This window comes from Haliotis cracherodii, unplaced genomic scaffold, assembly GCF_022045235.1.
Source record: "Haliotis cracherodii isolate W230 unplaced genomic scaffold, xgHalCrac1.p SCAF_14, whole genome shotgun sequence".
Taxonomy (NCBI): domain Eukaryota; kingdom Metazoa; phylum Mollusca; class Gastropoda; order Lepetellida; family Haliotidae; genus Haliotis; species Haliotis cracherodii.
The window spans coordinates 9,520,617-9,535,269 of NW_027266269.1; the positions used below are offsets into that span (position 1 = coordinate 9,520,617).

The 14,653-nt window shown below is 41.2% G+C and overlaps 1 protein-coding gene across 1 annotated transcript in view; it reads right to left on the minus strand.

The window, feature by feature from the left end:
- The window catches only part of LOC139461002 (atrial natriuretic peptide receptor 1-like), a 198,619-nt gene that overhangs the window by 30,136 nt on the left and 153,830 nt on the right, over positions 1–14,653 (minus strand). The window contains exons 3-5 of the mRNA XM_071242470.1: positions 11,103–11,298; positions 6,276–6,411; positions 1,225–1,316 (exon numbers count right to left, since the gene is read on the minus strand). Of these exons, the coding sequence (XP_071098571.1) occupies positions 1,225–1,316; positions 6,276–6,411; positions 11,103–11,298 (424 nt within the window). The remainder of the gene's footprint in view (positions 1–1,224; positions 1,317–6,275; positions 6,412–11,102; positions 11,299–14,653) is intronic.

Consider the following 14,653-nt stretch of genomic DNA (forward strand, 5'->3'; position numbering starts at 1 on the left):
CCCTAACCCTAACACTAACCCTAACCCTGAATATACAAAGATAAAAACCATATACCTGGCATCAACCCTAACCCTAACACTAACCCTAACCCTGAATATACAAAGACAAAAACCATATACCTGGCATCAACCCTAACCCTAACACTAACCCTAACCCTGAATATACAAAGACAAAAACCATACACCTGGCATCAACCCTAACCCTAACACTAACCCTAACCCTGAATATACAATGACAAAAACCATATACCTGGCATCAATGAGAGGGGTCGGTTGGGAGAAATAGAAATATAAACAGTTGAGAATACAAATGATGCACAATTTGATCATCAGTGCGATATATATCTACATTCAAAGCGCAAAGGTTACTGCATTCTGTTGTTCGGAGTACCTGCGTATAAAATTAATCAAATCTGTAAGACACTAGATATATACTAGCCGAAAAAGTAACTGTGTTAACGTTTCATATAAAGTGGTGTAAATGTTATGTTATTGAACAAAACAAATATTTGTTCGTTCATCTGATTAATATTTTAGCGAAACAAATTCCTTGACATTAAAATGTCTGGCAACTCCGTTTTGCTCCATTCCTGTCTGCAGCATACCCACGGCGCGTAGAGATCGATTTTCAGCAAGCCGTGCCATTGTGTAAACGATATTGAAGGAAAACCAAGAAACATTTATATGAGCATCTGATAGCTAAACAATCATTGAATGCTGTTGATATTTGACAAAACACGCACTAAAGTCGAGGAGATCTAGATGTCTTCATAAATATATATTGAAAGACTCATTTTTTTCTTCAAAATTTCAGAAGAAAATTTACTTTATTTAACCTTATATGAAGCACTGTTGTGACAAGTAACCTTATATGAAGCACTGATGTGACATGTAACCTTATATGAAGCACTGATGTGACATGTAACCTTATATGAAGCACTGTTGTGACATGTAACCTTATATGAAGCACTGTTGTGACATGTAACCTTATATGAAGCACTGATGTGACATGTAACCTTATATGAAGCACTGTTGTGACATGTAACCTTATATGAAGCACTGATGTGACATGTAACCTTATATGAAGCACTGATGTGACATTCTATTATCAAAATTACTTTACCCACAACATATATACATATTGCCTTGTGTAAGTACATATACATCTATCTCTGTAATCCGAGACTCCGCCAAGTCCAGATGTCTGTGTGTGCTGGTACTCACCTCAAAGCGGTCAGTTTTGGGGTTGAGGTCAAGCAGGGAGTAGTCTGCGTTCCTGTCGCCGTTGTCGTCGATGCTGACTGTGCCGGTGATACCTGAAACGTTAAGTGCTTGATGTAGTAGTTGTAGTGCATAGTAGCCGGTTTAGATATACCACTTGATGTAGTAGTTGTAGATCATTGTAGCTGGGTTAGATATACCACTTGATGTAGTAGTTGTAGTGAGTAGTAGCCGGTCTAGATATACCACTTGATGTAGTAGTTGTAGTGCATAGTAGCTGGGTTAGATATACCACTTGATGTAGTAGTTGTAGTGCATAGTAGCCGGTCTAGATATACCACTTGATGTAGTAGTTGTAGTGAGTAGTAGCCGGTCTAGATATACCACTTGATGTAGTTGTTGTAGTGCATAGTAGCTGGGTTAGATATACCACTTGATGTAGTAGTTGTAGTGCATAGTAGCTGGGTTAGATATACCACTTGATGTAGTAGTTGTAGTGCATAGTAGCCGGTCTAGATATACCACTTGATGTAGTAGTTGTAGTGAGTAGTAGCCGGTCTAGATATACCACTTGATGTAGTAGTTGTAGTGCATATTAGCCGGTCTAGATATACCACTTGATGTAGTAGTTGTAGTGCATAGTAGCCGGTCTAGATATACCACTTGATGTAGTAGTTGTAGTGAGTAGTAGCCGGTCTAGATATACCACTTGATGTAGTAGTTGTAGTGCATAGTAGCTGGGTTAGATATACCACTTGATGTAGTAGTTGTAGTGCATAGTAGCTGGGTTAGATATACCACTTGATGTAGTAGTTGTAGTGCATAGTAGCTGGGTTAGATATACCACTTGATGTAGTAGTTGTAGATCATTGTAGCTGGGTTAGATATACCACTTGATGTAGTAGTTGTAGTGAGTAGTAGCCGGTCTAGATATACCACTTGATGTAGTAGTTGTAGTGCATAGTAGCTGGGTTAGATATACCACTTGATGTAGTAGTTGTAGTGCATAGTAGCCGGTCTAGATATACCACTTGATGTAGTAGTTGTAGTGAGTAGTAGCCGGTCTAGATATACCACTTGATGTAGTTGTTGTAGTGCATAGTAGCTGGGTTAGATATACCACTTGATGTAGTAGTTGTAGTGCATAGTAGCTGGGTTAGATATACCACTTGATGTAGTAGTTGTAGTGCATAGTAGCCGGTCTAGATATACAACTGAGGTAACTCACATTCTTTATATGAGTGAGTGAGTGAGTGAGTGAGTGAGTGAGTGAGTGAGTGAGTGAGTGAGTGAGTTACTGTCATCATTACAGGAAGCAGTAGGAGAACTGGTAAGAAGATGAACCCCGGTAACTGGAGTGCAACTGCACCCATCCCTATCTACACCACCAAGACGACGACAATACAGCCTCCTGTCTCAGCCACGTGGGCCTATCTACACCATCAAGACGACAACAATACAACCTCCTATCTCAGCCACGTGGGCTTATCTACACCATCAAGACGACGACAATACAGTCTCCTATCTCAGCCACGTGGACCTATCTACACTATCAAGACGACGACACTACAGTCTCCTATCTCAGCCACGTGGGCCTATCTACACCATCAAGACGACGACAATACAGCCTCCTATCTCAGCCACGTGGGCCTATCTACACCATCAAGACGACGACAATACAGTCTCCTATCTCAGCCACGTGGGTCTGTCTACACCATCAAGACGACGACAATACAGCCTCCTATCTCAGCCACGTGGGCCTATCTACACCATCAAGACGACGACAATACAGCCTCCTATCTCAGCCACGTGGGCCTGTCTACACCATCAAGACGACGACAATACAGCCTCCTATCTCAACCACGTGGGTCTGTCTACACCATCAAGACGACGACAATACAGCCTCCTATCTCAACCACGTGGGCCTATCTACACCATCAAGACGACGACAATACAGCCTCCTATCTCAGCCACGTGGGCCTGTCTACACCATCAAGACGACGACAATACAGCCTCCTATCTCAACCACGTGGGCCTATCTACACCATCAAGACGACGACAATACAGCCTCCTATCTCAGCCACGTGGGCCTATCTACACCATCAAGACGACAACAATACAGTCTCCTATCTCAGCCACGTGGGTCTGTCTACACCATCAAGACGACGACAATACAGTCTCCTATCTCAGCCACGTGGGCTTATCTACACCATCAAGACGACGACAATACAGCCTCCTATCTCAGCCACGTGGGCCTATCTACACCATCAAGACGACGACAATACAGCCTCCTATCTCAGCCACGTGGGCCTGTCTACACCATCAAGACGACGACAATACAGCCTCCTATCTCAGCCACGTGGGCCTATCAAGGTCAAAACACAAACGCCAAGGACACGTGACACTCCCATGGACTAATATTCAATATCTTCATTACAGCAACACATTCTGCCAATACCCAAGATAAGAGATGGAACCGATTAGTAATACCAAAGACAAGACAAAGGAGAAGCACCCCTTGCCCCCAACCACTCCCCCTCCCCCTGGTGTACAACTGGCCAACACGATCGGGTCACAGATACTACTGCAGGCAGTCCTGTAATTCCTCCAAACACACAGACTTCCCAATCAGCTAATAGCAATCACGGAGTCGGGCTTTGCCGCAATCCGCAAGGAAGCTTTTTGTAAGCGAGTGATCAGTGCCCGACACGTGGTACAGGCTAAATGAGCCAGATTCCCATTCTTTCCACATTAGAACTCGACTCTGACTTGGTTTATGACACAGGACATCACACTATGCATGAGACTACTGCAACGTTAAGTTCTTGGGGTATTGGTGTCGGCGTTGTTCCTGCAGACGTGATTTTACCAATTTTAGTTTTTAGGGTCGAGTTAGTGAGTTGGGTTTTACGCAGCATTTGGCAACATTCCAGCTATCTCACAATGGGGGACACAAGGAACGGGCTTCACGTGATGTACCCATGTGGAGAATCGAACCACGCGAACGCTGTAACCGCTAGGCTACCCCACCCCCCTTCTAGTGGTAGAATACGTGTTACTTGTGTGTTGTTTATTAATGGAAACAAGAGTCATCAGAAAGATGACATATCCCCCAGGCAGCTGTCTGTAAAGTAACCACTAGTAAATGTGCAATTCTGTATGTAATGAGTCAACAGTTGACTGTTCTTTAAGAAGCATACATTGTTTACCCACTGAATGGTTTTCGAATTCTGTCCCGAAAACGAACCCGTTTCCCAATGGAGTCTAGGTCCAACTTCTCTCCATAAAAATTGTAAAAAATAAAAATTCTTATTTTTTTTCATCAAAAGGCACCACTTCAGTATGTGCCTGATAGCTTTGCCAAGTTTCGATCAAATACACTGAATGGTTTTCAAATACTGCCCCGGAACCCAACCCATCCCCAATTGAGTCTATGTCCAACTTCATTCCATAAAAAATTAATAAATAAAAATCAGAAAAATCCCAAAATATCAAAAGGCACCGCTTCAGTATGTGCCTGATAGATTTGCCAACTTTCGATCAAATACACTGAATGGTTTTCCAATTCTGCCCCGGAAAAGGAAATGATTAGGGACGGACAGACGGACGGACGGACAGACAGACGGACGGACAGACAGACTGGCTGATCGTTATATCCCCCTGCATTATATGCAATTATATACAAGTGCTACATTATTTCATGGGTGTGCCAGGAACCTGTGTTTAGACCTAATTAGGTTTCTGTGTTCGTAGCCCCATGCGTCTCTCCATGAGTTTTGTTAACAATATCCATCAATGGCAGTGATGACTGAGCACAACTTGATCTAAACCAAAACAAAACTTTTCTGCGAAAAATAACATTAACTTCAAAAACTAACAGAAACAAAATTACATAAAACATTCTGTCAGTATCTAGAATGATATCTCCATTGAAACCCTATCGCTGTCATGTACGCTTGATCTTCAACTTGATTAGGGCATATGTTTGAAATGAATTCCATCTGCCATCTTAGCGTATCCCCATAAGGAAGAACATCAAACCATGAACAGCATATGTCAGTGATGCCCTAGTCGTAATCTGTAGACCTGGCGTGCAGGAATGGATATCCCCCGTACCCGTTCCCTGTTCGCTGTGCAATATGTCATCTATTTCTAGGTCTGACATTAATTTCAAGTCATGGCGAACGTAATCTGGAGTGGAGTTACGCCAGACTATATCCTGTTCCTCGGAGATGCAGCAATGTGTATGGGGTTACCAATTTAAAATCTTATTTCATTTTCTCGTCTCCTCCACTAAACTGAAGACAGGTACGATATCAGATTTACTTGTAATTTGCAGAGATACCTTGCAGACAGTTTGTACCGTGATGCGAAAATAACTGCATGCAGACTTTATGTACCGTTATGCTGAGAAAGAAGCTGGACGACTGTATGTACTGTTATGCTAAGACGACAGCTTGTAGACTATATGTGCTGTTATGCTAAGACGACAGATTGCAGACTATATGTGCCGTTATGCTAAGACGACAGCTTGCAGACAATATGTGCCGTTATGCTAAGACGACAGCTTGCAGACAATATGTACCGTTCGCTAAGACGACAGCTTGTAGACTATATGTGCTGTTATGCTAAGACGACAGATTGCAGACAATATGTACCGTTATGCTAAGACGACAGCTTGTAGACTATATGTGCCATTATGCTAAGACGACAGCTTGCAGACAATATGTGCCATTATGCTAAGACGACAGCTTGCAGACAATATGTACCGTTCACTAAGACGACAGCTTGTAGACTATAGGTGCCGTTATGCTAAGACGACAGCTTGCAGACTATATGTCCTGTTATGCTAAGACGACAGCTTGCAGACAATATGTACCGTTATGCTAAGACGACAGCTTGTAGACTATATGTGCTGTTATGCTAAGACGACAGCTTTTAGACGAGGTCGCCTAGCCGTGTACGGAATATCAACCCAGGTAGACTGTGTACCAGGTCGCCTAACCGTGAACGGTGTATATCCCAGGTAGACTGTGTACCAGGTCGCTACTGACCTTCAAATGTCCTGTTCCACATGCGCCGTGTGATGGCCACACCGTCAGAGATAGAGCCGTTAGCCTCGAGTGTCTCGTTCAGGGCCAGAGCATACAGGATCACCGCGTCATGGAATGCACCAACAAAACTGTTCACCTGAAATAAGAATTATATCATTAATGTGGCATGGAGCTCCCAAACAAAACAGTTCACTTTCAATAAGGAATGATAGCATAGAACGCCCCAATACAGCCTTGAGTCTGAAGTAAAGTATTACTGCATCAATGTGTCAATACTGTTCACATGGAATCAGAAACTATAGCATTGGTGGTATAGAACTTACAAACAAATTGTTGCCTTATGTAGGAATTATAGTATCAATATGGCATAGGACGCCCCAATACAACCTTGAGCCTGAAGTAAAGTATTAGTGCATCAATGTGTCATATAGGAGGACAATACTGTTGACATGGAATCAGAAACTATAACATTGGTGGTATAGAACTCCCAAACAAACTGGTGTCTTCACAAACGGAATTATAGCATCAATATGGCATAGGACGCCCCAATACAACCTTGAGCCTGAAGTAAAGTATTAGTGCATCAATGTGTCATATAGGAGGACAATACTGTTGACATGGAATCAGAAACTATAACATTGGTGGTACAGAACTCCCAAACAAACTATTGCCTTATATAGGAAATATAGCATCAATATGGCATAGGACGCCCCAATACAGCCTTGAGCCTGAAGTAAAGTATTAGTGCATCAATGTGTCATAAATGTAAACAATACTGTTCAAATGGAATCAGAAACTATAGCATTGGTGGTATAGAACTCCCAGACAAACTGTTGCCTTATATAGGAATTATAGCATCAATATGGCATAGGACGCCCAAACAAAACTGGATATAGAAAGGGTTTTGTCGCTTTATTAACATAACAGCAACATTTCCACCAACTTTCAGGTGATATATTTTTAGTATTAATCTTAATTTTAATATGATCTCACAAACTGAGGTTTTCAATTAAAAAAATCATATCGATTTGGGACTGATTCACATTCTATTTGTTATATATTTAACTTGTAATATATTCCACATATCCCAACTGATATTATTTTCTCCTTTAACAGAACGCTGTACATTAAGCAGCATGTCTGTCTAAAGGAGAGTGCACATGCACTAACACCAGAGATCATTATTGAAAGAAAGAACAAATACATCTTGAAAGAAAGAACAAATACATCGCTTATAAACATGTCAATATGACGTTATACATAAACAACAAACATCTCAATTTAATTTACAGTACAAAAAAGCATTCACTGTAAAACAACATTAAAATTTGTTTCAAATGTTTTTGTCAGAGATAGACATATTTGAGGATTATAGGTCTAAAAGGTTGTCTATAATCCTACATTAATAGGACAACCGGTGGCGTCTCTGAATCAGGAGATCTAATTGAACATGTAAAGAAATGGCGGCCCATATCCTGTTACATCTCTGGGATGTGCTGTAAGGAATTGCAGGGATAATTTAATTTCACTTTCAAGCCACCTTTGAAATACGACATTAAAGTTTTATTTTAGAGCATAATGCCCCGAGAACCTACTTGCGAAGATTTCATAATCAATCCGATTGAACCTTTTTTGGGTTACCGAGTTTTTCCAATCAGATTACAAAAGACTTGTATCTAACAGAATTTACTTTGTATCTAAGATCTTGTTTAAATCTTGTTAGCAGGGTCATGTGATACATAGCAACAATAGCTAATACTTATACTCCGTGATGTCACTTTCCTCATTTAACTCGGTTAATTGTGAAAGATTTCATAAATTAGTCCAGGATTTGACAGAATGTATGAATTACGTCAGTTAATTTGTCGTAGCTGAAAGGTCACTTATACGTCTGTGTGTCTAATACTTACATATACACATTTCAGTTACGTCCATCAGTGAAGGGAAAACGTGGCTTCCATGTTTGGTGCTGTTCCATGTTACCGTTACTTGTAGGGATTCGTTACAAACTAATCCGGCGCTCGTGGTGTCATAGATAGAGGGACTGCCTGGTGTGCGGACAGGGTATGGTTCGTTCCCCGACCGCGTCATATCAAAATATGGTTCTTGTTGTTTCCGTGCCTGACGTGCGGCTTTAAGGGATGATAGAGGGACTGCCTGGAGTGCGGACAGGGTATGGTTCGTTCCCCGACCGCGTCATATCAAAATATGGTTCTTGTTGTTTCCGTGCCTGACGTGCGGCTTTAAGGGATGATAGAGGGACTGCCTGGAGTGCGGACAGGGTATGGTTCGTTCCCCGACCGCGTCATATCAAAATATGGTACTTGTTGTTTCCGTGCCTGACGTGCAGCTTTAAAGACTGCCTGGAGTGCGGACAGGGTATGGTTCGTTCCCCGACCGCGTCATATCAAAATATGGTTCTTGTTGTTTCCGTGCCTGACGTGCGGCTTTAAGGGGTGATAGAAGGACTGGTCGACTCAGAGTCAGCACACTGTGTCTGAGTGGCTTATTCATTGTAAAAGTAGGCTAGCACTATCAAACCTGCATAACTGACACGCTCTGATATTATTCAAATACAGTTCAAATAGCGATCGAAGTATTTTTGACAGCATATCTGATTTCTGTATCTCGACAATGGACATAAAGGATGTACTAAATTTCCGGTCAAAAGAAAGTTTACACTTAAAAATTGGATTTGGCAAAAACATTACGAGCGTAGCCAAAACGATACCAGGCTGAAAACAGTCTAAGAAAAGCTTCAAAGGGCCTAAAGGCACAACTTTGATTCCCGTTTTAAATACAGCACCATCAAATAACTATTTCCTGTTTGTGTTATTTTAGCCACCATCAAAGATGGTTACTGCTGGTGTTATATTCTCCCTGTTGTTTGTTTGTTGTTTAACGCCGCACTCGGCAATGCTCAAGCTGTATGACGGCGGTCTGTAAATAATGGAGTCTGGACCAGATAATCCAGTGATTGATATCATGAGCACCGATTGGGATACGATGACATGCATCAACCAAGTCAGCGAACCTGGGTTGATAAAGACCAATCCTAACCAATCACGGGTCGCACTCAGAGACTAACAAGAATCCTATAAAACATCATTTGAAATTTGGTTTCATGTCAATATGTCCATATGACATCATGTGTAAACTACAAACATCTCAAGTTCATTTAAAGTACAATAAACTCACGCACTGTAAAGCGTGTTCTATATAAATCTTTTGTTTTTCGTCTAAAAAACAGGTCTGAAAAGAACAACCGCGGCGCCTCAGGATCAAGAGATCTTATTGAACATGTCAAGACCTGGCGGCCCATATCCTGTTGAACTTTCGGGATGCCCTGTGAGGAGTTACCGGGAGAATTTAATCTCACTTTGAAGCCATCTTTGAAAGACGGCATTAATGTTTAGTTTTAGAGCTCACTGCCATGAGAACCTAAGTGCCAACATTTGATAACCAATGCGATGGGGTTTGTTCAAATTACCTAGTTTTACCAATCAGGTCACGTTGGTGTCACGCATCTTGTGTCTAATTCTACGTCTGGTTTTTATCAAGCTGATATACGTAAACTCGTTAGCGGGGTCGGTGATATTTAACTTCAACAGTACTAACATTAGGTTCAGTAATGTAAACTTTTCTCATTCAATTCGATATTGTGAAAGACTTGATCAATCAGTTCAGGATTTGACAGAACATATTAATTACGTCAGATAATTTGTCGGAGCTGAAATGTCGGTCCTGACGTGTGGATCTAATACTTACAAATACTTTCATTTCTTTTCAATACATTTTGCGTAGGCAGCATCAGTGTTGGATCACATTTGTTACTCAACTTGACTGATGTGTCTGAGCTGAAATGTCGTTCATGACGTGTCGGAGTCAAAGATGTACGTCCGTGTCTGAATCTAATGTTCTAACAAAAAACATTGTTATATATTGTTCCTAGGCAGTCAGATATGTTGTAGGGGTGGTGGGTAGCCTAGTGGTTAAAGCGTTCGTTCATCACGCCAAAATAGCGGCGTTAAACCATACTCACTCACAGTCATGTTGGATGTTTCACAACTTTGTTGCATTGGTGAGGGGAAGAACACGATCTCAATCTTTACTGTAATATGTGTTAATTGTTATTAATGTAGGATATTGTCATATTCAGTTGTTTCTATACATGGTTACTTAATATGATTTCCAGTTAAATGTACGACATTGTCATACGATAATTAAGTTGTTGCTATACTTGATTACTTCTTAATATGTGTTACTGTTAAATGTAGGATATTGTCATACAATACTTCAGCTGTTGCTATACATGGTTACTTAATATGTGTTACTGTTAAATGTAGGATATTGTCATACAATACTTCAGCTGTTGCTATACATGGTTACTTAATATGTCTCAATGTTAAATGTACGATATTGTCATACAATACTTCAGCTGTTGCTATACATGGTTACTTAATATGTGTTACTGTTAAATGTACGATATTGTCATACAATGCTTCAGTTGTTGCTATACATGGTTACTTAATATGAGTTATTCTTAAATTTACTTTATTGTCATACCATAATTCAGTTGCTGAGTCAAAATCTTGTTCAGGTCTTGCTCTTAAATTCTTTCATATACTATATTTTCTGAAAACCAAATTTTTTAATTCTATAATTAAACATAAAACAATGACTACTTCATGGAAAAACTCACTCATAATATTTATAGTATTAGGCTCGTTACATTTCGTGGAATAAAAATAGTCGTTCTGAAACTTGGGCCTCACACACACTCACTCACTCACTCATACAGCATATGCGATGTAATAAAGCTGTTACCTCTTCCTCCCCATATGTGAAATTCTTGTACATTAGGCTCGCTCTTCTTTTCACCTCCTCGGAGAAGTTGTGATACTCAGGACTGTCTGGTTTCCGTAGCGTCACCGTCATGACCGCTTCAAACGCCTTCCTCGCCTTCGCATTCCTCTCCTCCGAGTCGTCTTCACGGTACCAGGGGCGGGCACTCTGGTTCTTGCTGCAGCGACAGAATGCATGACAGATGTGACGGATACAGTACTCTAGCCGGTTTCTAGGAAGGATGCTCAATTACGGAAACTACCAACAGATCTGTTACTATGGACGAACGCGCAATGACGTGCTTGGAAACGATATGAACCGTTTAGGGGCTTTGTCGATAGTGTGGAATTCCACGCCTAAGTAGTCAGGTATTCATTTGACAGATACGATGCTAAAATTGCCTCCTGTAAAAGCTTCCTGTTTTTGTGCGAATTCCAAGACGTTTGTGTGTTCTTGAGGGAGGTAGCATGAATATGTGGTAACTTTGCAAGTATTTTGTAATCATTTTGAGCAATGTCTATTTTCTCGAATTAAAATATGTCACTTCTTAAACTACGTAACATTTTTTTATTAAATCGGCTATTTCAAAAAGAAACATATTCTACTTATGTTCTTCTGCATGTTTGTTTGTTGTTTAACGCCTCACTCAGCTATACTCCAGCTATATGACGGCAACCTGTAAATAATCAAGTCTGAACCAGACAATCCAGGGGTCGATATTGTGAGCAACGATCCACGCTGTCGGGGTACGATGACACGCAATCAACCAAGTCACCGAACGTGACCAGCATAGTTTTGTTGGGGGCTTCTTCTGACCCGCTATCCTTACGGAGGAAAATGTGCTCTGAGATACAGACATAAGTTGTAGCAAGGATGCATATATGGGACATGGACATAGAGATGCAGACATGGGACGTAGCAAGGATGCATATATGGGACATGGACATAGAGATGCAGACATGGGACGTAGCAAGTATGCATATATGGGACAGGGACATATAGATACAGACATGGGATGTAGCAAGGATGCATATATGGGACATGGACATAGAGATACAGACATGGGATGTAGCAAGGATGTATATATGGGACATGGACATAGAGAAACAGACATGGGATGTAGCAAGGATGTATATATGGGACATGGACATAGAGATGCAGACATAAGTTGTAGCAAGGATGTATATATGGGACATGGACATAGAGATACAGACATGGGACGTAGCAAGGATGTATATATGGGACATGGACATAGAGATGCAGACATAAGTTGTAGCAAGGATGCATATATGGGACATGGACATAGAGAAACAGACATGGGACGTAGCAAGGATGCATATATGGGACATGGACATAGAGATACAGACATGGGACGTAGCAAGGATGTATATATGGGACATGGACATAGAGATACAGACATGGGACGTAGCAAGGATGTATATATGGGACATGGACATAGAGATACAGACATGGGACGTAGCAAGGATGTATATATGGGACATGGACATAGAGATACAGACATGGGACGTAGCAAGGATGTATATATGGGACATGGACATAGAGATACAGACATGGGACGTAGCAAGGATGTATATATGGGACATGGACATAGAGAAACAGACATAAGTTGTAGCAAGTATGCATATATGGGACATGGACATAGAGATGCAGACATAAGTTGTAGCAAGGATGCATATATGGGACATGGACATAGAGAAACAGACATGGGACGTAGCAAGGATGCATATATGGGACATGGACATAGAGATACAGACATGGGACGTAGCAAGGATGTATATATGGGACATGGACATAGAGATACAGACATGGGACGTAGCAAGGATGTATATATGGGACATGGACATAGAGATACAGACATGGGACGTAGCAAGGATGTATATATGGGACATGGACATAGAGAAACAGACATAAGTTGTAGCAAGGATGCATATATGGGACATGGACATAGAGATGCAGACATGGGATGTAGCAAGGATGTATATATGGGACATGGACATAGAGATGCAGACATAAGTTGTAGCAAGGATGTATATATGGGACATGGACATAGGGATGCAGACATAAGTTGTAGCAAGGATGTATATATGGGACATGGACATAGAGATACAGACATGGGACGTAGCAAGGATGTATATATGGGACATGGACATAGGGATGCAGACATAAGTTGTAGCAAGGATGTATATATGGGACATGGACATAGAGATGCAGACATGGGACGTAGCAAGGATGCATATATGGGACATGGACATAGATATACAGACATGGGACGTAGCAAGGATGTATATATGGGACATGGACATAGGGATGCAGACATAAGTTGTAGCAAGGATGTATATATGGGACATGGACATAGAGATGCAGACATGGGACGTAGCAAGGATGCATATATGGGACATGGACATAGAGATACAGACATGGGACGTAGCAAGGATGTATATATGGGACATGGACATAGGGATGCAGACATAAGTTGTAGCAAGGATGTATATATGGGACATGGACATAGAGATACAGACATAAGTTGTAGCAAGGATGTATATATGGGACATGGACATAGAGATGCAGACATGGACGTAGCAAGGATGTATATATGGGACATGGACATAGAGATACAGACATGGGACGTAGCAAGGATGTATATATGGGACATGGACATAGAGATACAGACATGGGACGTAGCAAGGATGTATATATGGGACATGGACATAGAGATACAGACATGGGACGTAGCAAGGATGTATATATGGGACATGGACATAGAGATGCAGACATGGGACGTAGCAAGGATGTATATATGGGACATGGACATAGAGATGCAGACATGGGACGTAGCAAGGATGTATATATGGGACATGGACATAGAGATGCAGACATGGGACGTAGCAAGGATGTATATATGGGACATGGACATAGGGATGCAGACATGGGATGTAGCAAGGATGTATATATGGGACATGGACATAGAGAAACAGACATAAGTTGTAGCAAGGATGCATATATGGGACATGGACAAAGAGATACAGACATGGGACGTAGCAAGGATGTATATATGGGACATGGACATAGAGATACAGACATGGGACGTAGCAAGGATGTATATATGGGACATGGACATAGAGATACAGACATGGGACGTAGCAAGGATGTATATATGGGACATGGACATAGAGAAACAGACATAAGTTGTAGCAAGGATGCATATATGGGACATGGACATAGAGATACAGACATGGGACGTAGCAAGGATGTATATATGGGACATGGACATAGGGATGCAGACATGGGATGTAGCAAGGATGTATATATGGGACATGGACATAGAGAAACAGACATAAGTTGTAGCAAGGATGCATATATGGGACATGGACAAAGAGATACAGACATGGGACGTAGCAAGGATGTATATATGGGACATGGACATAGAGATGCAGACATAAGTTGTAGCAAGGATGTATATATGGGACATGGACATAGAGAAACAGACATAAGTTGTAGCAAGGATGCATATA